The sequence below is a fragment of the Vipera ursinii genome, assembly GCF_947247035.1.
Source record: "Vipera ursinii genome assembly, chromosome: 7".
NCBI classification, from domain to species: domain Eukaryota; kingdom Metazoa; phylum Chordata; class Lepidosauria; order Squamata; family Viperidae; genus Vipera; species Vipera ursinii.
Window position 1 is genome coordinate 75723262 of NC_139521.1, and position 26026 is coordinate 75749287.

The window sequence follows — 26026 nt, forward strand, 5'->3', positions numbered from 1 at the left end:
GTCTGTTTGTACATTGCAACAATTAGGAAGTTCCTCCAGATCTAGAAAGCCACAACTGTTATATTGTTGGAGGAAAAAATAACCCAAACTTTAAGGTACAAATAAAAATTCGGAGGGAGGGGAAATGGAAATGCTCAGCAAAAATGTATAACGATAAGGAAAGAGATCGCACAAATAAGAGCCGTTGTGAATCGAAGTTTCTTTAGATAGTGTTTGTCAAACTTGGCTACTTTTAAGATGCGTGGATTTCAATCCGCAAATTCCTCAGTTTGAAAAAAAACAAAACCTGGTTTAGATGAAGAGGGCTAGCATACGAAGGACAGAATAACACGCTGATATTTAGTAAAATTTGATTGGGATGTGGGAAAACGGTTGAAATGCAAAATTTTTGCCAAAGGAAATGAGCAGGCTTTAAAAATTTCCTGGGGTTCCCCCCCTCCCCCTTCCAATCTTGTTGCTTGCAGGGTGTGTAAACTGTAGAAAAAAGACACAAACTCGGGTGTGGTTAGCATAGAGATAAGGGGGAAAAAAATATTATTCTGGGGGAGATTCAGGCTTAGCTGAAGAAGAAAGAGGACTGGCCCAAGGTGGAATTCCTTAAATTTTGAAAATGTTGGGTCTTGAGTTCGATAAGGGAATAAAATGAACAATGGAAACAAACTAGACAGAAGTCAGAGGCCTAAATCTGAAGCTTTTTTTAGCTCGATTCCAGATCAAAGCTATGCTGGCTTCTAGAGCCCATCAATCCAGCCTGCTTGACTGTGGATCACGGAAATTGTAGTCCCAAAGGCGCCAAGGAAATGAAGCTTCTCCCAGTTTGAAACCAATCCCTCCCTCCCTCTCTTTCTTTCTGTCTCTGACTCATTTTTTTGTCTGTGTCTCTTTCTGCTCTTCTTTTTCTTTCTCCTCTGTCTATTCTTTCTTTCTTTCTTTCTTTCTTTCTTTCTTTCTTTCTTTCTTTCTTTCTTTCTTTCTTTCTTCCTTCCTTCCTTATTTTCTTTCTTTCTTTCTTTCTTTCTTTCTTTCTTTCTTTCTTTCTTTCTTTCTTTCTTCCTTCCTTCCTTATTTTTCTCTTTCTTTCTTTCTTTCTTTCTTTCTTTCTTTCTTTCTTTCTTTCTTCCTTCCTTTCTTTCTTTCTTTCTTTCTTTCTTTCTTTCTTTCTTTCTTTCTTCCTTCCTTCCTTATTTTTCTCTTTCTTCTTTCTTTCTTTCTTTCTTTCTTTCTTTCTTTCTTTCTTTCTTCCTTCCTTCCCTCCTTCCTTCCTTATTTTTTTCTTCTCTTTCTTTCTTTCTTTCTTTCTTTCTTTCTTTCTTTCTTTCTTTCTTTTCTTTTTCTTTCTTTCTTTTTTTTCTTCTTTCTTTCCGCCCCTTTCTCATTTCTCTCATTTCCCCCTCTTTCTCTGTCTCCCTCTCTCTTTCTCTCTCTCTTTTTCTTTTTGCTTTCTTTTTCCTCTATCTCTCTGCCTCTCCTTTTTCTCTTTCTTGCTGTCTATTTCTTTATCTTTCTCTATTTTTTCCTCTCTTTTCTCTCCTTTTTCTCTTCTGTCTTTCTTTTTCTTCTTTCTCTTTCTGCCTCTCCTTTTTCTTGTGGTCTATCTCTTTCTCTCTGTCTCTTTGTCTCTTTTTCCTCTCTCTTTCTCTGCCTCTCCTTTTTCTCTTTCTTGTTGTCTCTGTCTCTTTCTGTCTCTCTCTCTCTTTCTCTGTGTCTCTGTCTCTGTCTCTCTTTTCTACAGATTTGGCATTTGTGATGAAGGGCCCGGCACGCTTCTTCTCCTCCAAGCTGATGGTAAATTAAGGAGAATAGGAGAAGAAGACCTCTGTGAGAAGCTTATGGCTGGCAACCAACAGAGTGTAGGAACTTCCAAGGGCAGGCGGTGTTGGGACATGCGGTCAGTTGTAACTCCAGTCGGATAACAGGAGTTCAAGGACCATTCTGTTGGGAAACCCGCTTTAGGCGGGGCGAACTCAGATGACAGAGAGCCTCTTCAGAGAGTTGGCTCAATTCCAAGCAGGAGAAGGTTGAATCTGCAATCCGGCTGATGTAGAACTGAATGTAGAACTTAACTTCTCCTTTGGGGCGGTGATTGATGAATTCAGGTGGACCTCAGGGAGTGTCTGGGATTTTGTAGTAATACCAGTAGATGGAAAAACCTACCAGCTTAGCTATGAACCAGGGATTTTCCTCCAGGACTTTGTGAAAGCCCATGTTCTCGTAGGTCCTATGAGCGACGCGTTGCACCATGGAGGTACTCAACACGACTTCTTCGTAGCCGCGCTCCTGAGAAAACCGGACGGCCGTCTTGATTAGAGCCTTGGATAGCCCTTGGCCACGATGCTCCTTCTTCACGGACATCCGCTTCAGCTCCCGGGCGTTGCTCCAGCAAGATTGGTTGTCAGGATGGGTGACGGCCACTATGCCTACCACTTCCTCTCCGTTGACCATCACCCAGAAGCAGCAGTCCTCTGACTCCAGGTAGGTCCCTTGGATGTCCAGCATGTCCGTAGTAAGGGCGTTTTGGAGATACTGTTCATAGATGTTCTTCATGGAAAGCATGCCAACCACCAGGAGGATGGACACCACCGCCAGAGAGATGATGTAGGACGCTGAGCTCAGGTAAGCCATGAGGAAGACAGCCAGAAGGCCCAGGTGTGTCTGAGGACTCCTGAGAAAGTGCCACAATGCCCGAGGAATGTGTTCCTTGATCCCTTGAATGTAGAAGGTGAGTATCATGCCATAGTCTCTGGCCTCGTACTTCCGGATGTGGTACTTGCCTGCGACCAAGTCATGTTTCTCCTGTCCTGCAAAACAGAAGAGGCAGACATCCAGAGCTGAAGAAGCTTCTTGGATGAGAAGCAAAACGTCTTCAAAGGAAAACAAAGGAAGTCCAGTTGCTTCCAGAAACAAGCACCTTTGGGGGAAGAGGAGGAGAAGACTCCATGTTGTCCATCATTTGGGGACCCCCAAGTGTGTCTCGCAGGGAAGCCATGGAGGAAGAGGAAGACAGGAGACCATCTTCCAAACATCTCCGCTCCAATGAAGACGCCCCCATCGAGACCTTGCCAGACTCCCCATGGGTATACAGCTAGTCCTTGATTTACAACAGCTTGTTTAGTGGCTGCTCAAAGTTACAACGGCTCTAGAGAAAGGGACTTACGACCGTCTTTCACAATTACGACCGTTGCAACATCCCCATTAACTGGGTCACTAACTGATCAACTGCAGTGATTCAATTAACGTGCGGCAAGAAAGGTTGTAACCTGGGGCAAAACCCATGTCTCACTTAGCGACAGAAATTTAAGACTCGATGCAGTTGTAAGTCGAGGGCTACATGTGTTTTTTTCCCCTTTGAGACTGTTTTTTGGGGGGGGGATTCTTACAGTAAACCTGAAGCCCATAAAGAGCTATTTATCTCATTCCTTTAATAAATTCTCTCAACCTGGGCAACTTTAAAATGGGTGGACTTCAACTCCCAGAATTCCCCAGCCAGCACATGCTGGCTGGGGAATTCTGGGAGTTGAAGTCCAACCATCTTAAAAGTTGCTGAGGTTGGGGTACACTGGCCTTATCTCAAAATGAGACATTCTGCTCCCTTCAGAATTTACTTTCTGAAAGTATCTATGTGTTTTATTTTTCTCATACCATTGGAAGGCATGCCAGCCAATGTGTAGGTCATGCCCCTCTAGGTGCAATATTTATTTTTTTTTAATTTCTCAGAGTAATCCATTCCTTAAGCCATGGTAAGATGGCTGCTTGATAGTATAGTCTCCAGTCCGGGAGCCCAAATCCTCCACTCTTTTTAGCTTCTTGTAACATTTTCACTTTAATTCGTGCTTTCTTCCCTTGCCAGATAAATCTCAATATTGTTGCATTTAGCTCATCCAAAAAGCCCTTTTCCAGCTTTACAGGGATCGTTTGAAATAGGAAGAGTAACCAGAACCACTTTGTAAGGAATGTACTCCTTCCAGAATGGGAAAGAATAAAGCAGAAAATTTATATTAAACTACCCGAGTGGCTTTCAACAATGGAAGCTTTTGCTTACCCAACTTAATGAACTATGACAAAGTCGTCACTTATAAAGATATTCTGGATAAGGACGGACAATTGAAAGATAGACAAGATTTACAACTACAAGGTATTGACTTAGCACGGTGGCCATATTTGCCAGTTCAAACAAGATATAAAAAGGAGGCAAAGACTACGGGATTTTATAGAGAATAGATAGAATTTGATCAAATATTATTAAAAACAGATGAAAAGCTGATTAAGAAACTTTAGGGATTTCTGCTAAACTTGGAGATGGAAGAAGAACAAGTAAAAGAAACAATGATAACATGGGCAAAAAACTTTGGATATTCTATAGATTTGGAAGACTGGCAAAAATTATGGGATAGAAATATTAAATGGTCTAAAGCAGTTTCATATGAAGAAAATTTGTATAAAATGTTTTATAGATGGCAGATGACACCAGTAAAAAGGTAAAGGTAAAGGTTCCCCCGCACATGCGTGCTGGTCGTTTCCGACTCTAGGGGCCGGTGCTCATCTCCGTTTCAAAGCCGAAGAGCCAGCGCTTGTCCGAGGACGTCTCCGTGGTCATGTGGCCAGCATGACTAGACGCCAAAGGCGCACGGAACGCTGTTACCTTCCCACCATAGTGGTCCCTATTTTTCTACTTGCATTTTGACGTGCTTTCGAACTGCTAGGTTGGCAGAAGCTGGGACGAGTAACAGGTGCTCACTCTGTTACGCGGCACTCGGGATTCGACCCGCCAAACTACCGACCTTCCGATTGACAATCTCAGCGTCTTAACCCACTGAGCCACCACGTCCCTTATGACACCAGTAAGATTAGCCCAAATGTTCAAAAATACTTCAAATAATTGCTGGAAATGTAAACAAAAGGCCAGGTACTTATTACCATATCTGGTGGGTATGCCCCAAAGCAAAAAAGTTCTGGCTTAAGATGGCGGGAAAAGATGATTAAATACATGATAGAACTTAAACCAGAACTGTTTCTGTTAGGAATATTAGGAGCTAAATATGAGAAGGAGAAGGAGTATCTAATATTGTATGTATTGACAGCAGCAAGAATAGTATTTGCCCAATACTGGAAAAATGAAAACCTACCAACTGAAGAGATCTTAATTAAGAAAATTTTAGTGTATTTGGGGATAAATTTTTACAACCAATTAGGGCACTATATCAAAAGCAAACAGCCCGCATAATAGTTAATAATAGTTTGACAGAAGAATGTAACATTGAAAAGGGCACAAGGCAGGGATGCCCGTTGTCACCTTTACTATTTGTTTTAACATTGGAGATATTATTGATTAAAATACGGGATTCGGAAAAAATTAGGGGAATTCAAATAAGAGATCAGGATTACAGACTGAGGGCGTTTGCAGATGATCTGGTTGTTACGGTGACTCAGCCTGAAGATTCAGTTGTAGAACTGATGGAGATAATGATGCAATATGGGAAAGTTTCTGGGTTAAAGGTTAACATACAAAAAAATAAAATGTCTAAGAATATGACAGTATCACAAAAGGCTGTTTTAGAAGAGCTAACGGGACTTGAAATTGTTAAAAGGGTTAAATATTTGGGGATATATTTGTCACCCTCAAATGTAAAGTTATATAAAAATAATTATGAAAAGTTATGGGGAAAAGTTCAAAAAGAATTGGATAGCTGGAAAAAACTACAATTATCTTTATTGGGAAGAATTGCAGCAGTGAAAATGAATGTTTTGCCGAAATTTTTATTTTTATTTCAAATGATATCTATTCTTAAAAAGGATTTAAATTTGGAGGAATGGCAAAAGGGTATTAATAAATTGGTTTGGGCAGGGAAAAGGCCACGAGTTAAATTTAAGATTATGCAGGATACGCGTGAGAGAGGTGGTCTTAAAATGCCTAATCTTAAACTATATTATGAAGCTGCTGCCTTGTCAGCGATAAGTGATTGGATTAATTTAACACAAGTGAGATTATTAAATCTTGAAGGTCATGATTTGTTATTTGGTTGGCATGCATATTTATTGTATGATAAGAAGGTGGATAATGTGTTCAAGGTACATATTTTAAGACATGCTCTGTTGCGAGTTTGGAAAAAGTATAGACATAAGTTAAATTATAAGATACCTATATGGGCAATACTGAAACACACAATAGAAAATATAAGTGTCGGGTTTAAACATGATGTGACTACATATAAGGAAAATTTAAGTTTGGAAAGGAATGTATGGCAATTAAAGCCATATAATATTTTAAGAGAAGAAAAGATTGTACAAACTTGGTTTCAGTATAGGCAATTACAGGCCAGGTGGAAGGAAGACCAGAAAATTGGTTTTTCAGTGATTGATGAAAATCTGGTAAAGCAAATTAGAGATCAAGGTCAAGCACGTATTAAAAGGATATATCTTGCATTGATAGAAATTGATTCAGAGACAGAACTTGTTAAAGATTGTATGATAAAGTGGGCTCAGAATTTTCAAGAAGTTATTACAATGGATACTTGGAAAAAGATTTGGGTGAGAAATGTAAAATTTACGCAAGCTCAAAACTTGAGAACTTTTATAAAATGTTTTATAGCTGGCACTTAGATCCTAAAAAATTAGCAAGTATGTATCCGAACTGTCAGCCTAAATGTTGGAGGTGTGGTGGTGAAGATGCAACGTATTTTCACATATGGTGGACCTGTAAAAAGGTTAAAGCTTTTTGGATTAGAATCTGGTGGAACATGCAAAAGATATTTAAGAAAAGGATAAAGTTTTGTCCGCAATTGTTTTTATTGGGTATTATTACTGATACTACTGTTGTGGACACTAAGTTGATGTTGAATTTAATTACGGCATCAAGACTTTTAGTAGGGCAATATTGGAAGAAGGAAGAACTGCCGACTATAGAAGAATGGACTTTAAAAGTTTCCAACCTGGCGGAAATGGCAAAGATCTCAGCGTATTTGAAAGACCATTCGCAACAGAGATATATTGTGGAGTGGAAAAAATGGATTGATTACATCCAGAATAAATATGGGACTAAAAAGTTTCATTTAGCATTTGAATAAGTATTGATGTGATATTTATATTGCTTGTAGTCATTTTATAAGAGTTGAAGGGCGATAGATTTAATAGTTTATTGTTGTTTGCATATGGTAGATTATGATTGTTTCTACTTTTATACCTTGTATTTAGCTCTGGGAAGTCGGGGAGGGGGGAGGGGGAGGGAGGGAGGTGTTGGGGAGGGTTGGGGAGAGGGGAGGGGGTTGGGAGGGGTTTTGTTTCGTCTTGTTAAAAATAAAATGTATTGTAAAACCTTTCAATAAAAAAAAAAGAAAAGAAAATTTTAGTGTGTGCAGAAATGGATTAACTTTAGAGATTAAAGAGAATGAGGATTCGGTTTATTTTAAAACATGGGATAAATTTAACCAAATGGCTAGGAAAACGAACTGGTGAGAAATGAATGTGATATGTTATTTTGAATATATATTAGTAAGAACAATGGTATGTATTGACCAATGTGCTGTTTATGACCTATGCACTATTTATGACCTATGTAGTGTTTATGATTATCGTTTAGCATATTCACTACAGCTATTTAGGTAAAGGTCAAGGTTCCCCCGCACATGCGTGCTAGTCGTTTCCGACTCTAGGGGCCGGTGCTCATCTCCGTTTCAAAGCCGAAGAGCCAGCGCTTGTCCGAGGACGTCTCCGTGGTCATGTGGCCGGCATGACTAGACGCCAAAGGCGCACGGAACGCTGTTACCTTCCCACCGGAGTGGTCCCTATTTTTCTACTTGCATTTTGACGTGCTTTCGAACTGCTAGGTTGGCAGAAGCTGGGACGAGTAAAAGGCGCTCACTCTGTTACGCGGCACTCGGGATTCGACCCGCCAAACTGCCGACCTTCTGATCGACAAGCTCAGCGTCCTAACCCACTGAGCCACCACGTCCCTTTTGCAGCTATTTACTAGTGTATTAATTAGCATTAACTGAACATACACACCCGGACAATCGTCTGTTTGCTAAAGCTTGAAAATATTTACTGGGGGACAACCCCAATGTTATTCCCAATCCTGTCCCAACCCCGATCCTGAGCCTAACCCCACCCCGAACTTCAATCCGTATCCTGGTCCTACCCCTTCCCCAACCTTATAAAACTCAATAAAAACCTTTATGAGAAGAAAGTGTTTACTTTTTGAAGTAATTAAATAATTTAGTAATCGGATCAGGGAGAAATGATCCGTTCTTGAGGCCAAGCAAAACTTTTCAATCTAAACCCTTTTTTTTCCCTGAAAAGTCCACAATTTCGTAGACCAACCATCCTATTTAGTTTTGTTTGGAGTCTTCTCACGGTTTGGTCTCGTTAAGATATTTCTTCCATTTGGGGCACGTGCCAAGAACCAGAACTAGAAAAACAGAAGCAACTGGATTTATGGAGGATGTAGTAAAGAGTCGCCACAAGGACGGGAAGTCCTTGACTTATGACACCAGCTGCCTGCAGGTTCGCGTCCCACCAGGCTCAAGGTTGACTCAGCCTTCCGTCCTTCCGAGGTAGGTAAAATGAGGACCCAGATTGTTGGGGGCAATAAGCTGACTTTGTAATAATGCCGCTTGGGGTGTGTGTGTGTGAAAGCCCTAATAAGCAGGCATATACATAGAATGAAGGCTACTGCTAAGCTTGTAAGCCGCCCTGAGTCTTCGGAGAAGGGCGGGATATAAATGGAATAAAAAAAAAAATTGTGACCGTTCAGTCACAGCAGCACTGAAAAAGGGACCTATGACCGTTTTTCACACTTACGACCGTTGCAGCATCCCCCTGCTCACATGATCAAAATTCAGACGCCTGGCAACTGACTCATATTTATGACGGTTGCAGTGTCCTGAGGACGCGCAATCCCCTTTTGCAAACTTCTGACGAGCAAAGTCAATGGGGTGGGGGGGAGTCTGATTTGCTTAACGACCGTGTAACTAACTTAACAACTTAATAGAATACAGCTGGGAGGGACTTTGCAGGTCTCCCACGCCCCCCCCCCGTCCCGTTTAAGCAGGAGAACCTATACCATCTCAGACAAGTGACTGTCTAGCCTTAAAAATCTCCAGTGATGGAGCGCCCACAATTTCTGGTGGCAAGCAGTTCCACTGGTTGATTGTCCTCACTGTCAGGAAGTTTCTCCTTAATTCCAGGTTGCTTCTCTCCTTGATGAGTTTCCATCCGTCGTTTTTCGTCCTTCCCTCTGGTGCTTTGGAGAATAATTTGACCCCCTCTTCTTTGGGGCAGCCCCTCAGATACTGGAATGCTGTTATCATGTCTCCCCTATTTCTTCTTTTCTTTAGACTAGCCAAAGCCAAGTCCCGCAGCCGTTCTTCATATGTTTTAGTCTCCAGGCGTTGGATCATCTTAGTGGCTCTTCTCTGCACTTTTTCCAAACTCTCCACATCTTTTTTATTTTAATTCCATTTATATCCCGCCCTTCTCCGAAGACTCAGGGCAGCTTACAAGCTTAGCAGTAGCCTTCATTCTATGTATATGCCTGCTTATTAGGGCTTTCACACACACCCCAAGCGGCATTATTACAAAGTCAGCTTAATTGCCCCCAACCATCTGGGTCCTCATTTTACCTACCTGGGAAGGATGGAAGGCTGAGTCAACCTTGAGCCTGGTGGGACGCGAACCTGCACTAATTGCAGGCAGCTGGTGTTACTTAAGGAGGCATTAGCCCACTGCTCCACCAAGGCTCATTTGTGACATGGTGACCAAAACTGGCTGCAGTATTCCAGGCGTGGCCTCACTAGGGTTTTATAAAGCGGTACTAATACTTGGTGTGATCTTGATTCTATGCTTCGCTTAACAACCAAGGCAAGCAAGGTCGTAAAATGGGGCCAAGCTCAGCTAACCATTGCCTCATTCGGAACAGAAATGTGGGGCTGTGGAAAAAAAAGGTCGCAAGTCCCTTTTTTTCTGTGCCGTCGTTAACTTTGAACGGTCGCTAAATGAACCGCCGTTAAGCCGAGGACTACCTGGAGCGATCAAGCTGAGCTGCAATCTAACCTGTGAATCCTGATTCTTATCACTTGACCTCCCCTTCCTATTTGCAACCTGGGGGAAAAAAAATCAATCCATCAGAGTAGAGCTGAAAGGGACCTTGGAGGTCTTCTAGTCCAACCCCCTGCTCATAATTATAGGAAGCAGCAGTCTTCTTCGCCCTCTTTCTCACACAAACTCTCTGAATTGAGTTGTCTCTTGATCCTCTGGAAGGCAGCCTCTCCCCCCTGGGAATCTGGACTGGATCCCAATGGAGTCCTTTTTTTAATTCCATTTTTCAGCCGGAATTATCCCTGCTGGCGTTTAAAAATATACCTGGCCCACTTGGAAAGGTGGACGGCTACTTCCCCCCATCCCGCATCACTTACCTGCTGCCAGGTGCCCAGGAGCTGGCTTCTCCTGACCATCTACGATTGCAGCCATGGTCTCGCAAGGAACTCAGACTGGCACCAGGAAGCGACTAGATTAAAAGGAAGAAATCCTACAAAGAACTATTTCCCTACTGTGCAATTCACGGCAGCTTCCCAAATAAGTCACTCTGCAACCTCTGTTTTTAATCCAGAGGCTGTTAAAAAAAAAGGATCTTAAGGGATCAAGCTTGCTTTTCTCTTTGCAGGAACCCAAGAGATAAGGGGAAAAAAAAGCAATTCTCTCTCTCTATATATATATACACAATGTTTATTAAATCCTTTGAAACTGGACTAAATGTATAGCAAAACCCGGATCGGAGCTGCCAGGGTTCAATCAGCTTATGTAGTTTAAATCGAATCTAAATGGCTTAAAAGTGTCGGCTTCTGCCGTCCTTCAGAAAGAGCATTTTGTACCCCACGCCCTGGCACCTCCCTTGAATGCCCAACTTGTTCATCATGGTTTGGTTGATAAACCACCAATCAAAACTCAAGACTAAGAGCTTCCTCCACCCCCCCTTTTTTTTTTTTAGGTTGAGACAAGAAGACAAGTCCACACACGCCTGGAATTTTATTAATTTATTATTGCAAGGCAATAAAATGTGGTTTGATCTTTCTTTTAAAAAAAAATTGGAAAAAAAGTGTTTTGTGGCTTGGAAGCTTGGTGAGAGATGAAGAGTGCCGTAAGATAAAAAAAAGGTTGAGGTCTAGAAACATTTCGACTTTATCCCAAGAATCAAAATGTGTTTCCCCACAAGGCATGACACCAGTGCACAAAGCTGAACAGGACCATACGAGGAATCAGCGGAGGCACAAAGGGATTGGAGAGAGATGGACGCAATTCCATTCAAAACAGCAGCACAACAATGAAAATTCTTCAACCGTGTGAGTTTTTTTTTAAAAAAATACAATTTTAAGATTTTTTTTAAAAGAATTTCCACCTTTATTATTTTTAAATATAATTCAAGGTGGCAAAGGTATCTAATAGTCTTTCCTCCTGTTTTTCCCCACAACAACCCCGTGAGGTAAACTAGGTTGGGACTGAGTGACTGGCCCAGACACCCAGCCAGCTTTTGTGCCGAAGGCGGGACTAGAATTCACTGTCGCCTGGTGACTGGCTCAAAGGCACCCAGCTGGCTTTCCTGCTGAGGCGGGACTAGAATTCACCGTCTCCTGATTGGCTCAAAGTCACCCAGTTGGCTTTCGTTCAAAGGCAGGACTAGAACTCACCATCTCCTGGTGATTGGCTCAGTTACTCAGCTGGCTTTCGTGCTGAAGGCGGGACTAGAACTCATTGTCTCCTGATGATTGGCTCAAAGTCACCCAGACGGTTTTCATGCTTAGGGCAGAACTATAACTCACGGTCTCCTGGCTATTCACCCAAAGTCACCCAGCCGGTTCTCGTGCCTAAGGTGGGACAAGAACTCAGGGTCTCCTGATGATTGGCACAAAGTCACCTAGCTGGCTTTCATTCCTGAGGCAGGACTAGAACTCACCATCTCCTGGTTTTTTAGCCTGGTGTATTAACCGCCAGATCAACCCGACTAAAGCAGACTTCATCTTCCCGCGGATTCTTTCCTATTAAGAAATGTGGCAGGGAACAACGGCTTGGCCACCATCTTGCCAGCACCGAAAATGGCTGACTGGATCTAAATCCAAAGAATTCTCACCAATCCAGCTCCATTTCCAGGCAGGCAGGCAGGAAAGGAAAGACGGGTAGAGCAATCACAATAGACTTATATACCGCTTCAGTGCTTTACAGCCCTCTCTTAAGCGGTTTACAGTCAGCCTGAGGACGATCTGGGTCTTCATTTTACCGACCTCGGAAGGATGTTAGCCGAGTCAATCTTGAGCCAGTGAGACTCTTACCTTTTGCTTATGTTCTGCTCAACAGCGGAAGAGAGAAAGAGGAACAGCGAGGAGGACCGGCCCATCACCACCCAAGGTGGAGGCCCAGCTGATTTTTCTACAAACATGCTCCCCACATTGGACCTTGAACCTGTGCCGAGAACCAACGGGCAGGTTAAAAACCAACTTTAGCTAAAGCGACCCTGTTGAGTTTGCCAGAATTTTGCAGGGGCTTGCTGCTTTTTAAGACTCCCTCCCCCATATTTTCATTTTCAGAACAAATTTCCTTTTTTTTGTCTCTTAAAAGCTACGAATTCTTCGCTAGACGAGAGGTCGGCCTGGCTGATGACCGATGCCGTGATAAACTTTACAAAAAAACAGGGATTCTTGGGGGAAAAAAATATCGGAAGGCCTGCCAGATAAAATGTTAAATTGTCTCCCCTCTGGGAGAGCTGAGAAAAATGGTCGAGTCCAACGACTGAGGGATTAAGACAGCTCCCCTATAAAAAGAGGGATAAAGGATACGGGGCTTGCCTTGAGTCATCCAGGGATGTTTGCCCCAAAGGTGCTTCTTCAGGAGACAACTGGACTTTCTTGTTTTTCTTTGAAGACGTTTAATAATAACAGTAATAAAAGTTGGAAGGGACCTCGGAGGCCATTTAGTCCAACCCCCTGCTCAGGCAGGAAGCCCAATATTACCATTCCAGACCAGCGGCTGTCCAGTCTCTTCTTAAAAACGTTTCGCCACTGTTAGACGTTTTGGCACAGCCATTGGCAGTTACCCAAAAGGGTCATCAGATGGAAGCAAAGAGGCTTCTTTGCTTTCACTGATGAGTCAGGGGTCCCAGACCCCTACAGCCCCATTGGTGAGTTTTATGGTTAGGGAGGGGCTGAGACCCCCCATAAATACCTCTGCTCAAGGGGCTGCTTCCACTTCAGTTTTGTTCTTCTTCTGTTCCAGTTATGCTATGCTAGCTTGCTTTCTTTTCTTTTGTTCTCTCTCACATGCAGGCATGAATGCCTTCATGCCAAGTAATTCTTTTTCTCTAATCTATCATTGAATAAAGCTTCATATGATTGCATCTCTGCGTGATGCCTTTTACTTGGAAGCACCTTAACGATCCATCGACCTCGTGAGACCATCCCACAGCCACGACCTGGGTGACGGGGAATCTCCATCGAGGTTTAGCCACGCACTTTGGGGATGAACACCCTTGGCAGGGTGCGGGGAGGGTGAACGGATTTCCAGAAAAGACTGCAGGCTCCAGGAACCGGCTGCGCGTCAGCTTCAGACAACCCAGACTCCACCGGTCTTAAGCGGTGAAGGGGGGACCCAGGGCAGGAAACATCCTGCAGCCAAGAAGGCTCCACACCCATTTGCACCACTCAGGTGACCCTGAGGACACAAACCTCCAAGTGGCCTCAGCGACTCTCTAACAGGAGGCAAACGGCCAGCTGTCTGCAAGGAGTATAAATCCTCCCGTTTCCCCACCATCCAGTCAGAGCGGAAGAAGCCTCTGGGATGAGAAGCGAAATGTCTTCAAAGGAAAACAAAGTCTGAAAGAGCACCTTTAAGTTCTTTCTCTTTTTCTCTCTTCTTTCTTTTTCTTTCTCTCTCTCTCTCCCTCCCTCCCTCCCTCCCTTCCCCACTCATCCAAGCTTCTTGGATGAGAAGTGAAACGTCTTCAAAGACCAAGCCCAGTTGCTTCCTGGAAAAAAAAAAAGCTGCTTTGGGATTTGAGAAAAACACCTTGCTGGGGACATTTTCCTACAGGAATTAATTCCTGATCCTTCACTTGACGCCATTTCTCCGTACTTTTCAGAGAGCATAAGAGCGATACAGGAAGTCCTCAACTTAAAACTGTCCGTTTACTGACCACTGGAAGTGATGTTACGAAGAAAAAGGGGACTTAACCATTTTTCACAGGAACGTTGCAGCCCTCCCCAGGGTCATGTGATCAAAATCGAAAGACTTGGCAGCTGGCATGTACTTAGGACAGTTGCAGCGTCCCTGTGTGTGTGTGTGTGTGCAGTATCATGTGATCCCCTTTTGCGACCTTCTGACAAGCAAAGTCAATGGAGGGAAGGCAGATTCCCTTAACGACCCTGAGGCCGTGGCTCGCTTAACAACTCTTGACAAGGCAGGCCGTAATCTGGGACAAAACTCACAGAATATGTTTCGCTTAGCAATGGAAGCTTTGGGCTCGACCGGGCTCGTAAGTTGAGGACTACCTGTATAAAAGGAACAGTAGGTCCTCATAAACTGGAGAAACAAGAAAACGGGATTCCTCCGGCAGGAATATGGCTCAAAAGAAACCCAGGGAGAAAAGAGCTTAGTCTCCTCTGCTCAGCCTTCCTAAGTGGGCTCAGGATGGGAATTCAAGGTGCTGAAACCCACCACAGCAAGAAGCTACTCCTAAGATACTCAAGCACAGGTGTTTGGCGTGGATCAGTACAAATGCTCTAGTAGCGGGGTTACTTTACAGGCGTTCTCATTCTGACAACCAAGCCACAGATTGGGAAATAAGAGAGATGACGTTGCTGGTGTCTCTAAGTCAGCAGAACGCCCAGAGAAGAGGGAGAAAGTGCTTTTTCTTTCTATGGGATGAGATGAAAGAAACGGCTTCCACCAATCCAAGCACGGTAGGCAAAAAAAGCCTCCAGCCAACAGAGTTCCCTGGCAAACTGCTGGCTAGTTCTTGTGAGAACAGCCCTCTGAAAAGGGCCACGTGGATGAGAGTTTAGAACGGTTAACCCCAAGGCCACAGCGTAACAGGGGTGGATGGGGGAAAAAAATCACTTCTTCTCCGCCGATAAAAATGTACATTTTGCCCCACCCCCACCCCTCGCTTGCAAAGACACCGTGAGGAGACGGGGACTTTTCCTTCCCACGTTGCTAAAACTTTAAAAGGCCCTAAAGGCCTCCTTGGGAGCAGAAAAAATAATAATCAATGTCCGGAAATGGAGACGGATCTTTTTGTCGCTGTTGTTGTTGCAGTGTGTCAAATCTTAACCGCTTCCCCTGCCCTTTTGTTGGACTTCATGGGGGGGCAGCTGCAGGAAGAAGAAATGGGGTGTGAGGGCAGATCCAGCCCATCGCTGGAGGACAATCCTCCGGCGGTGTCCTCACTCGGCACTAGGAATGTCGTAGCGATACTTGGAGATCGTACAGTTGGCCAGCCTGCCGTAGACAGTGGGAAGGATGTAGTGGTGATACTTGTGGAAGCCAACCCCTTCGTACATTGCCCGGGCTTCGTGCTGGACCATGAGGGTGTTCAGCACCACGGAGGAGTAGCCGTGCTCCCGGGCAAAGCAAATCACTGTCTTGCAGAGGGCCTTGGCGATGCCAAAACCCCGATAGTCTTTCCGAACAGACATCCGTTTCAACATGAGTTCGTTGCGGTGTTCTTCGGAGGGTCTGGCCCCAACCGTGGCCACCACACACTCGTCCTCCTCGGCCACCCAGAAGCATGACCCTTTGTCCCCGAGGTAGGTGGCCTGGATGTCCAACAGGTCCTTCTGCAGGCAATGGTCAATGTACATGGACCAGATGTAACCCAGGAGTTGCCGGCCCATGGCTAGCAGCAGGGTGATAGCCAAGATGGGGAGGAGCAACGACTTGGAACTGGCGAGCAGGACGCTGAAGGTGCAGGTCAGGATCAGAATGACCCACGGCTGTTTCAGCATGTGGATGCAGAGAGTGGGCACGTACTCGCTCATCCCAGTGGCAAACAAGTCCCGCACGGTCTCGTAGTCCCTGGGACGATACTGGCGGATGTGGTAAGACACCATGGTGCGCCAGGCAGGGATGGGTCAAGAGCAGCGAGCAGGATCCGGAGACCCCTTGATTAAAAAATCAAAATCAAAAGAAAGGTGGTTAAGATCCAGATTCAGTCACAGTTTTGCTCCATACAGTATTAACCTCTCTGAACTCTCAAGCTTCCCCTTTCCGCTATGCATTTCAGGTGGACAGGGATTAATTTTTAATATGTATTTATTTGTAAGGGAGTAGGTATGTACACATGTACATGGCATGTTTATGTGTGTTCTGTATGTGTACCCTTTTGACAGCAAGCAATGGAATTTGATGTTCAACGAGTGCCAGGGTGGCCACAGTAAAAAAAAAAAAAAAGACCATAAAGGTTATTTTATCTTATCTAATAAAGAAATTGATGCATCTCTTGGGATTTTTCCAGGGCAGCTAACCAGCTTCTGCAGTCCCCCTTCGCTGATGTTCTAGACCAGACATGTCAAACTCGCGACGTCACGTGACGTCACGTGATGTATTGGAACTTTTTCCCATTGCCGGCAATGGGATGGGCGCGGTTTCTCCGTGACGCTCCGGCCCGCGGGCCGGCAGTTTGACACCCCTGTTCTAGACAGACAAATGGGGTTTGAGCTACATTTGGTATTTTTGGCCAGGTTTGGGCAGTCCTCGACTTACAACTGTTCACTTAGTGACCGAAGTTACAGCAGGAGTGAAAAAAGCGACACGTGACCATTTTCCACGCTTACGACCATTGCAGCACGGCCCTGCAGTCACGTGATCAAAATTCAAACGCTTGGCCACCGGCTCGTACTTATGACGGTTACGGTGTCCTCTGTGTGTGTGTGTGTGTGTGTGTGTGATGCAATCCCTTCCTTCTGCGACCTCCTGACCAGCGAAGCCAGGTTCACTTAACAGCCTGTTGCTAGCTTTCAAGAGCTGCGGGGTTTCACTTAACGACGGTGACAAGGACGTAAAGTGGGGCAAATCTGACTTTAACCAGTATCTCGCTTAGCAACGTAAGTTTTGGGCTCCGTGGTGTGTCGTTACCTGAAGACTACATTTCCCTTCTTCCCCCGCCCCCCCGCATCAGTGCTTAAGGTCGGCTGCTTGAGCAAGGGGCTGGACTAGATGACCTCCAAGGGCCCTCCCAGCCCTATTCTTGATCATTAGGATTAAGTTGTACCACGCAGGCCAGCTGCCGAAGCCCAGCCATTGCAGTCCTGCGCATCTGGCGGCCCCAAAACCGGGCTCCCCGCCCTGGCCGCGGACGATGGGTGTTGTGGTCCCCCCCACTGGAGGGCACCCCGTTGGGAGGGGAGGGGGCGGGAGCGCCACTCGGGCCCACCCGCTCTCCCTGCCCGGACAAGGAAGCCTTCCTCGGCCTGCTGCCCTTTCGGCGGCTCAAGTACCTGCGGGCGAGCCGCTTCGCCACCGCCGCCGCCGCCACTCTCCGCAGCAACGCCGCGGCCTCCTCGCACAGGCCGCATCGAATGTCGTCATTTCCGGATGGCGAGCGCGCTTCCGGCTCTTCCCGGGCGAGCCAGAGAGAACGTCCCCTCCCCTCTCTATGGTAGGAATCGGGCGGCCGGAGGACTCATTTTTCCGGACTGTAAGGGCGGGGGAAAGGGGCGTGGCCAGCCAGGGATCTGCGCCTGCGCACTCTTGGGCGGACGGAGGAAAAAGGCCCCCAAGGCTCCAAAGGGGCCTCGGGAGCTCCACCCAAGTGGCGCCGGCCGCGCAGGCGCAAATCCCGCCGTTTGGTACCGGGCGGCCGTTCAGGCGCCGGGACTACAGTTCCCAGGATTCATAGGGAGTGGAACAGCCGTCACGTGTTGGCTGATCTACAAGTAGTCCTTGACTTAGGATGGCAACTGAGCCCGACGTTCGTCTTGCTAAGCAAGAGACGTTTGTTAAGTGAATTTTGACCCACTTTACGACTTGTCTTGCCACGGTCGCTAAGGGAATCACTGCAGTTGGTAAAAAAAAAAGTCGTCAAATTTGCAGACGACACCAAGCTGGCAGGAATAGCCAATACTCCAGAAGATAGGCTTAAGATACAGGAGGATCTGGACAGACTCGAACACTGGGCACTACCTAACAAAATGAAATTCAATGGTGAAAAAAGTAAGGTTCTACATTTAGGCAGGAAAAATCAAATGCACAGGTATAGTATAGGTGGTACCTTGCTCAATAGTAGCAACTGTGAGAGGGATCTCGGAGTCCTCGTAGACAATCACTTAAATATGAGCCAGCCGTGTGCTGCAGCTGCCAAAAAAGCCAACACAGTGCTAGGCTGCATGAACAGAGGGACTGAATCAAGATCACGTGAAGTACTAATACCACTTTACAATGCCTTGGTAAGGCCACACCTGGAATACTGCATCCAGTTTTGGTCACCACGATGTAAAAAAGAAGTCGAGACTCTAGAAAGGGAACAGAGAAGAGCAACAAAGATGATTGGGGGACTGGAGGCTAAAACATATAGGGAACGGTTGCTGGAATTGGGGATGTGTAGTTTAACGAAGAGAAGGGTGAGGGATAACATGATAGCAGTCTTCCAATATCTCAGGGGCTGCCCCAAAGTAGAGGGAGTCAAGCTCTTCTCCAAAGCACCTGAAAGCAGGACAAGCAGCAACGGATGGAAACTAGTCAAGGAGAGAATCAACCTGGAACTAAGGAGAAACTTCCTGACAGTTAGAACAACTAACCAGTGGAACAACCTGCCTCCAGAAGCGGTGAATGCTCCAACACTGGAAGTTTTTAAGAAGAGACTGGCCAGCCACTTGTCTGAAATGGTATAGGGTTTCCTGCCTGAGCAGGGGGTTGGACTAGATGACCTCCAAGGTCCCTTCCAACTTTATATTATTATTATTATTATTATTATTATTATTATTATTATTATTATTATTATTATTATTATTATTATTATTATTATTATTTAGTAGCCTGGTTGTTAAGTGAATCTGGCTTCCCCATTGACTGCTTGTCAGAAGGGAATCACGTGACCCTGGGGGCCCCTGCGACCGTCGTAAGTGTGAGTCGGTTGTCAGGCATCCGAATGTAAATTGCGATCCTGGGGACGCTGCAACGGTCGTAAGTGTGAAACAGGGTCACAAGTCACTTTTTTTTCAGTGTTGTTGATGGGCTGGCTGCCAAGTTTCTCCTTAATTCCAGGTTGCTTCTCTCCTCGATCAGTTTCCAACCCTTGTTTCTCGTCCTTCCCTCTGGTGCTTTGGAGAATAATGTGACCCACTCCTCTTCTTTGTGGCAGCCCCCCAAATACTGGAATGCTGCTATCATGTCTCCCCTATTTCTTATCCCACCTTCTGCTTTAGTGAAAAGTTATACAGCCTTCTCAGTTCTGTGGTTTGGGGTACCTAGGCATTTGGGCCAGGACCCCTTTTTTGGAGCGCTTCAAATCGAAGGAAACAAAAATCTGCCCCTCGTGTCGGGGGTCCTTCATCGGCCTCAGACCCAAATTGGGGACAGCACTGTTCTAATTTCAAATGGCCACAAAAGGAGCTGTTCTAAGTTGCGGAGTACCTGTATGATGTGCTTTGCGGTCGCTCCACTTTTTCCCTCAACCACAACCCTCCGAGGTAGGCCGGCAAAGACAAAAAAGAGAGAGAGCGACTGGTTTAAGCTGAGAACGGAGTGGAGACGGAGCGGTCCCTGGCCTGGTCTGCGACTTTCAGCATGGACTTTCCAGCCTCACCTTGTGCTTTCCCGGTGGTCTCCCATCCAGCTGTTAACTGGACCAGGGCATAATAACTATGTTCATGCAAGATGCACGGTGCAAATCAAGGGCAGGCCACCATTTTTTTCCCTAGCTGATTGAGGATTGGAAGGACCGCTGAGTAGATTTGGAGTAAGGCAAGTGGGCAGTCCGGATGATAGACGAACAGAGCTGGAAGGGACCTTGGAGGTCATCTAGTCCAACCCCTCTGCTCAGGCAGGAAACCCTGTGCCATTTCAGACAAGTGGCTGCCAACAATGTCTTCTTGAAAACCTCCAGCGTGGGAGCGTTCACAGCTTCTGGAGGGAAGCCCAGGATGGCAGAACAAGACCGCCATCAAACCGGAGCTGGTGGGAAGACTGGGATGAGAAGAAGGGAGAAACCTTCCACAGGAAGTGGGGAAAAAGTGGCGCTCCCACAATGTGGAATTCACGTCTCGAAGCACCGTTGGCAACCATCGATTTTTAGCCATTGGCAATGAGCTACACATGAGCCAGGTGTGTGAAACAACTGCCAGAGCAGGTAACACAAATCTAGGCGACTTTGGAAGCAGCACATTTGGTGTCTTATTCCTCTCTATTCTGTCATATCTGTCTGTCTATCTACTATCTCCATCTATCTATCATCTATTATCTGTCATCTCTTCACTGTATTTATCTCCATTCTATCTGTCTATCCATATTTATCATCTTCATTGTATCTATCTCCTTTCTGTTTGTCTGCTTCTATCATCTATCTATCTATCTATCTATCTATCTATCTATCTATCTATCTATCTATCTATCTATCTATCTCCATTGTATCTATCTACCTCCATTGTTTGTCTGCCTCTCTCTTAATCTCTCTCTCCTGTCTATCCATCCCTCTTTCTCTCTCTCTCTCTCCTGTCTCTCTCTCTCTCTCTCTCTCATCTATATCTCTCTGTCATCTCTCTCTATCTGTCCATCCATCCATCCATCTATCTCATCTCCATTTCATCTATCTTCATTCTGTCTGCCTCTAATCTCTCCCTTTCTCTAGTCTGTCTGTCTGTCTTCTCCATTGCATCTTTCTCCATTCTCTCTGTCTCTCTCTGCCTCATATTATATAGCCACCTATTTCACCCAAAAAAGGGACGCGGTGGCTCAGTGGGTTAGGACGCTGAGCTTGTCGATCAGAAGGTCGGCAGTTTGGCGGGTCGAATCCCGAGTGCCGCGTAAGAGAGTGAGCGCCTGTTACTCGTCCCAGCTTCTGCCAGCCTAGCAGTTCGAAAGCACGTAAAAATGCAAGCAGAAAAATAGGGACCACTCCGGTGGGAAGGTAACAGCATTCCGTGTGCCTTTGGCGTCTAGTCATGCCGGCCACATGACCACGGAGACGTCCTTGGACAAGCGCTGGCTCTTCGGCTTTGAAACGGAGATGAGCACCGGCCCCTAGAGTCGGAAACGACCGGCACGCGTGTGCGGGGGAACCTTTACCTTCACTTCACCCAAGAGTGGCCCACACCTAGAATCCTTTGTGTGATTCTGGGCATCACATGCCGTCTGGGAGCTGAAGTCCACATGCACACTTTCAAGTGACCGAGGTTGAGAACTGCTGCGTTTCGTGATTCCCTTCCGGCTTGACCATCCGAAGCCCTTTTCCCCTTTTCCACCCTTCCTTGGGTTAACAACTCACCCATTCTAATAATATTTCAGGCAGACCTTGCTGCGGGGACAAACCTGGCAATTCGGTGCTGTGGGAAGGCGAGAGAATAAAAAACAGCCACAGAGAACTTGGGGAGATTAAATATCCAAAGAATTTATTGGCTAAAACTCTTGGAAGGCCCCTTGACTTGCAAGGGCACGGCAATGCCCGCATTTTCACTGAAACCATTCTTGTAAGCCGGGATTCTCCGCCTGCCGTCCCCCCCCCTCCCCAAATGTTGCCGGCAAGCACCCCGTGGCCTCCGATCCGGAGTGTCGCGGACTTTTCTGCCAGGACCAGCCTGCCAGCCGCAAGGCTGTGACATATTTTGCATCATTCCAGGACTCGGTGCTTAAGAAAAACCATCTGACTGACTTATAAGCAGCCTGTCTTAAGATGGAACTAACCTTTGTGTTTGACACGGAGGAAGGGAGGAAGGAAGGAAGGAGAGAGATGGGGATGAGAGGAAGCAAGGAAAGAAGGAAGGAGGAAGCAAGGGAGGGAGGCGGGAGGGAGAAAGGAAGGAAGGAAGGAAGGAGGAAGCAAGGGAGGGAGGGAGGAAGGAAGGAAGGAAGGGGAAGAAGAAAAGGAAAAGGAAGAAGAGAGAGATGAAGGAAGTGAGAAGGAAGGAAAGGCTAAGAGAGAGTGAAAGGGAAGATGGAAAGAAAGGAAGAAAATGGAGGAGGGAAGGAAGGAGGGAAAGAAGAAAGGAAGGAAATAGGGAAGTAAGAAAAGGGAAAGGGGAAAAGGAAGATGGAGGAAGGAAGGAAGGAAGGACAGAGATGGGGATGAGAGGAAACAAGGAAAGCAGGAAGGAGGAAGCAAGGAAGGGAGGTGGGAGGGAGGGAGGAAGGAAGTGGAAGGAGAAAAGGAAAAGGAAGAAGAGAGAGATGAAGGAAGTGAGAAGGAAGGAAAGGCTAAGAGAAAGAGTGAAAGGGAAGATGGAAAGGAAGGAAGGAAACGGAGGAGGGAAGGAAGGAGGGAAAGAAGAAAGGAAGGAAATAGGGAAGTAAGAAAAGGGAAAGGGGAAAAGGAAGATGGAGGAAGGAAGGAAGGACAGAGATGGGGATGAGAGGAAGCAAGGAAAGCAGGAAGGAGGAAGCAAGGGAGGGAGGTGGGAGGGAGGAAGGAAGGAAGGAAGGAAGGGGAAGAAGAAAAGGAAAAGGAAGAAGAGAGAGATGAAGGAAGTGAGAAGGAAGGAAAGGCTAAGAGAAAGAGTGAAAGGGAAGATGGAAAGGGAGGAAACGGAGGAGGGAAGGAAGGAGGGAAAGAAGAAAGGAAGGAAATAGGGAAGTAAAAAAAGGGAAAGGGGAAAAGGAAGATGGAAGAAGGAAGGAAGGAAGGAAGGAAGGAAGGAAGGAAGGAGAGAGAAATGTCCAGGTCTTTGTAAAACTATCAACAATATTTCTCCCTAAAAGCCAGGCTAGGATATCTCGGTTCTTTTGAAAGTCCGGGAAGCGCATTCCTGGTTTGTGGGCCGGGGGGGGCCGGCATTCTCGCAGCCTCCCCAAACCGAAAGGGCCCCGGGTGGAAAAAAGGGCCCGACAGCCCCGTTCTCCTCGGGGGTGGACGCCGGAGGGCCCCTCCCTTCCCTCACTGGGCCTGTCTCTGGGCCTCCAGTTGGCGCAGGCGCAGCTGGCGCAGGCGCAGCGCGAGGTCCTTGGGCACCTTCCCGCCCTTGGCCAGGATCTCTCGCAGGCGCTGCTTGGGGGTCTTGGTCAGGCGGAAGTCGCAGGGGGTGGCGCTGTTCTCATAAGAGACGCGGCAGGTGCGGGTGACGGGGTGGTAGCCCTCGGCCGTGGCGGTCACCTCGTATTCGCCGGGGTTGAGCAGGCGCCAGTAGTCCCCGTCGAAAGCTGCCGGGGGAGAAAATGGAAGAGAGTTCCCGCGTGCCCTCTTGAGCTTGGCGGCTTTTTCGGCAGGCGTTGCATTACCCGACTAGGGAATAGGGTCAGTGCTAGAAGGGGGTGGGGTTTGCGGGGAGGAGGAGGAGGAGGAGGAGGAGGAGGAGGAGGAGGAGGAAGACTGTGGGGTCCTTGGCGCTCTCTGACCTTGGTGGTTTTCTCGCAGACGTTGCATGACCCAACTAGGGAACACCCATCAGTGCTAGCCAGTGTGGGCTTTGCTCCACTTGTGTATAGTAACTTGCCCTGCCAGTGTTGGCTGTGTGTGTGGTTTTCTCCTTGATTAGGGAACGACCTAATTAGGGAACTACTTGATCAGCGAGCTTGAACTTTGGTCAGTGCTAGAAGGGAGTGGGGTTTGCAGAGAGTTGTTGTTGTTGTTGTTGGAGGAGGAGGAGGAGGAGGAGGAGGAGGAGGAGGAGGAGGAGGAAGGACTGTGGGGTCCTTAGTGCAGTTTTTTTTGCAGGTGTTAACTAACATCATCAGTGATGTTGAATAGCACTGATAACATTACCTAGTTGGGTCATGAAATGTCTGCAAGGAAGCCACCCTGCTCAGAGAGCACCAAGGGCCTATAGTCCTCCTCCTCCTCCTCTTCCTCCTCCTCCTCCTCCCTCCATCCCTCCCTCCCTCCTCCTTCTCCTCCTCCTCTCTGCAAACCCCCCTTCCTTCTAGCACTGATGATGTTCCCTAGTTGGCTCATGAAACGTCTGCAAGAAAAGAGCTCAGCTCAGAGAGCACCAAGGAACCCACAGTTGTCGTTTCTCCTCCTCCTCCTCCTCCCCCTGCTCTTCCTCTTAAACCCTACTTCCTTCTGATGATGTTACCTAGTTGGCTCATGAAACGTCTGCAAGAAAAGAGCCCAGCTCACAGAGCACCAAGCACCCCCTCGATTCAACCACGAGCTACAAATAGTCTCCTGTGTTAGTAAATTAAAGAAGAGTTACGGTACTGGGGAGCCGTGGCATCGGCTGCCCGTGTGGGCTGTGCCACGGCTTTCGCTACCTGTCCGGATGTCATGGTTGATGCCGTCCACAGAAATGATGGCATCGGCGATGCCTCGCTCCGTGTCTTTGTCCCGGACGATCCCCTTAATCCCTCGGTGGATCTGGAAGGAGACATCCGGTTAGCTGGCCAATTGCTTGGCGCTCAGTGGTTAAGGCACCACACTAGAAAGCGGGAAACGGTGTGTTCTAGTCCTGCCTTAGGGCCCAAGAGCGACAAAACAGGCCCATTGTTGACAATGGTGTTTGCTAGGCCAGGGTTAGGCAACCTTGGCTCTTTTATGACTCGTGGACTTCAACTCCCAGAATTCCTGAGCTAGCATGGCTCAACTTGGAAACTCTCCCTTTCCCTCAGCATGGTGGGCTCAGGAATTCTGGGAGTTGAAGTCCACAAGTCATAAAAGGGCCAGGTTTGAAGACCCCTGCCCTAGTGCGTTTTTTGGAGCAAAAATTAATATAAGATCCGGTCTTATTTTCGGGCAAACACAGGGTATAAGCCAGGGGTAGGCAACCTTGGCTCTTTTAGGACTCGTGGACTTCAACTCCCAGAATTCCTGAGCCAGCATGGCTCAGCTTGGAAACCTCTCCCTTTCCCCTCAGCGTGGCTGGCTCAGGAATTCTGGGAGTTGTAGTCCGCGAGTCATAAAAAGAGCCAAGGTGGCCTACCCCTCACCTATATGCAAGGACTGGGCTGCTGAGATGATCCCCGTGGCTGGATCTCCCAAAGGATTTATCAGAGTTTGGATCTTGTCACAGGATCCCGAGTTGAGTCCTGGGAGAGGGGACCGGCGACCCTTACCTGTTCCATGTACAGCAACAGGGATTCCTTGTTGTTCTCCCACTCCTGGGGAAGCTCCGATTCGTGTGGGAATTTGTCGCAGGACAGCTCGATGGTCACCTCAAAGCAGTTGGTGTGCAGGTAGCTGAAGTCGTTCATACCTGCAGAGAAGAGGAGCTGAGCAGACCTCACTTTCACCCTGGAGGATCCCAACCCACAAGTCTTGCAAAGAGAGCCAGTTTGGTGTAGTGGTTAAAGTGCTGACCTAGAAATCGGGAGACGGTGAGTTCTAGTTTGGCTGTAGGCATGAAAGCCGGCTGGGTGTGCCTATCACTGGGAGATGGGGAGTTCTGCCTTAGGCATGAAAGCCGGCTGGCTGACTTTGGGGAAGTCACCAGGAGACGGTGAGTTCTAGTTCCGCCTTAGGCATGAAAGCCCGCTGGGTGACTTTGGACTAATCACCAGGAGACGGTGAGTTCTAGTTCCACCTTAGGCATGAAAGCCGGCTGGGTGACTTTGGGCGAGTCATCAGGAGACAGTGAGTTCTAGTTCCACCTTAGGCATGAAAGCTAGCTGGGTGACTTTGTGCCTATCACCAGGAGACGGTGAGTTCTAGTCCCTCCTTCGGCATGAAAGCCGACTGGGTAACTTTGGACCAATCAACCAGGAGGAAGTGAGTTCTAGTCTTGCCTTTAGCACGAAAGGCATCTGGGGGGCTTTGAGCCAATCGCAAGGAGACGGTGCGTTCTAGTTCTGCTTCGGCGTGGATTTTGGCCCGTCAGGTACTCCAACCCTTTGCTTAGTACTAGCCTGCTTAGTTCACCGCCTAGTCCCCGTGGAGGATGCCCCGTTCACCTACTTCCCGGCACGGTGTGCC

The 26026-nt window shown here is 46.9% G+C and overlaps 3 protein-coding genes and 1 long non-coding RNA gene across 4 annotated transcripts in view; 1 reads left to right on the plus strand and 3 right to left on the minus strand.

Annotated features, from left to right (window-relative positions):
* The window catches only part of LOC310643138, a 366287-nt gene that overhangs the window by 190156 nt on the left and 150105 nt on the right, over positions 1-26026 (plus strand). The gene's annotated exons all lie outside the window — the stretch shown is intronic.
* LOC310643317 (N-acetyltransferase family 8 member 3-like) lies at positions 839-10792 on the minus strand. The gene is made up of 2 exons (XM_083367609.1): positions 10407-10792; positions 839-2798 (listed from the first exon to the last, which is right to left on the minus strand). The coding sequence occupies exons 1-2, from the start codon at positions 10459-10461 to the stop codon at positions 2104-2106; spliced, it is 750 nt and encodes a 249-aa protein (XP_083223735.1). The 5' UTR covers positions 10462-10792; the 3' UTR covers positions 839-2103.
* LOC310642988 (putative N-acetyltransferase CML1) lies at positions 13956-17554 on the minus strand. The gene is made up of 2 exons (XM_083366991.1): positions 17472-17554; positions 13956-16136 (listed from the first exon to the last, which is right to left on the minus strand). Exon 2 carries the CDS (start codon positions 16083-16085, stop codon positions 15420-15422), a length of 666 nt encoding a protein of 221 aa, XP_083223117.1. The 5' UTR covers positions 16086-16136; positions 17472-17554; the 3' UTR covers positions 13956-15419.
* On the minus strand, positions 22040-26020 carry LOC310643380 (putative carboxypeptidase X1). Its single transcript, XM_083367757.1, has 3 exons — positions 25171-26020; positions 24373-24475; positions 22040-23319 (listed from the first exon to the last, which is right to left on the minus strand). The coding sequence occupies exons 1-3, from the start codon at positions 25306-25308 to the stop codon at positions 23057-23059; spliced, it is 504 nt and encodes a 167-aa protein (XP_083223883.1). The 5' UTR covers positions 25309-26020; the 3' UTR covers positions 22040-23056.

What these genes read in the sequence shown, in the direction of transcription:
- LOC310643380 (XM_083367757.1), bottom strand. Translation starts at nt 25,308, where the DNA reads ATGAACGACTTCAGCTACCTGCACACCAACTGCTTTGAGGTGACCATC. An exon ending in TGTTGCTGTACATGGAACAG is followed by an intron (nt 24,476 to 25,170) that starts GTAAGGGTCGCC and finishes GTCTCCTTCCAG; the next exon opens with ATCCACCGAGGGATTAAGGG. An exon ending in CAACCATGACATCCGGACAG is followed by an intron (nt 23,320 to 24,372) that starts GTAGCGAAAGCC and finishes CTCCCCCGGCAG; the next exon opens with CTTTCGACGGGGACTACTGG.
- LOC310642988 (XM_083366991.1), bottom strand. Translation starts at nt 16,085, where the DNA reads ATGGTGTCTTACCACATCCGCCAGTATCGTCCCAGGGACTACGAGACC.
- LOC310643317 (XM_083367609.1), bottom strand. Translation starts at nt 10,461, where the DNA reads ATGGCTGCAATCGTAGATGGTCAGGAGAAGCCAGCTCCTGGGCACCTG. An exon ending in TCCTGGGCACCTGGCAGCAG is followed by an intron (nt 2,799 to 10,406) that starts GTAAGTGATGCG and finishes TCTGTTTTGCAG; the next exon opens with GACAGGAGAAACATGACTTG.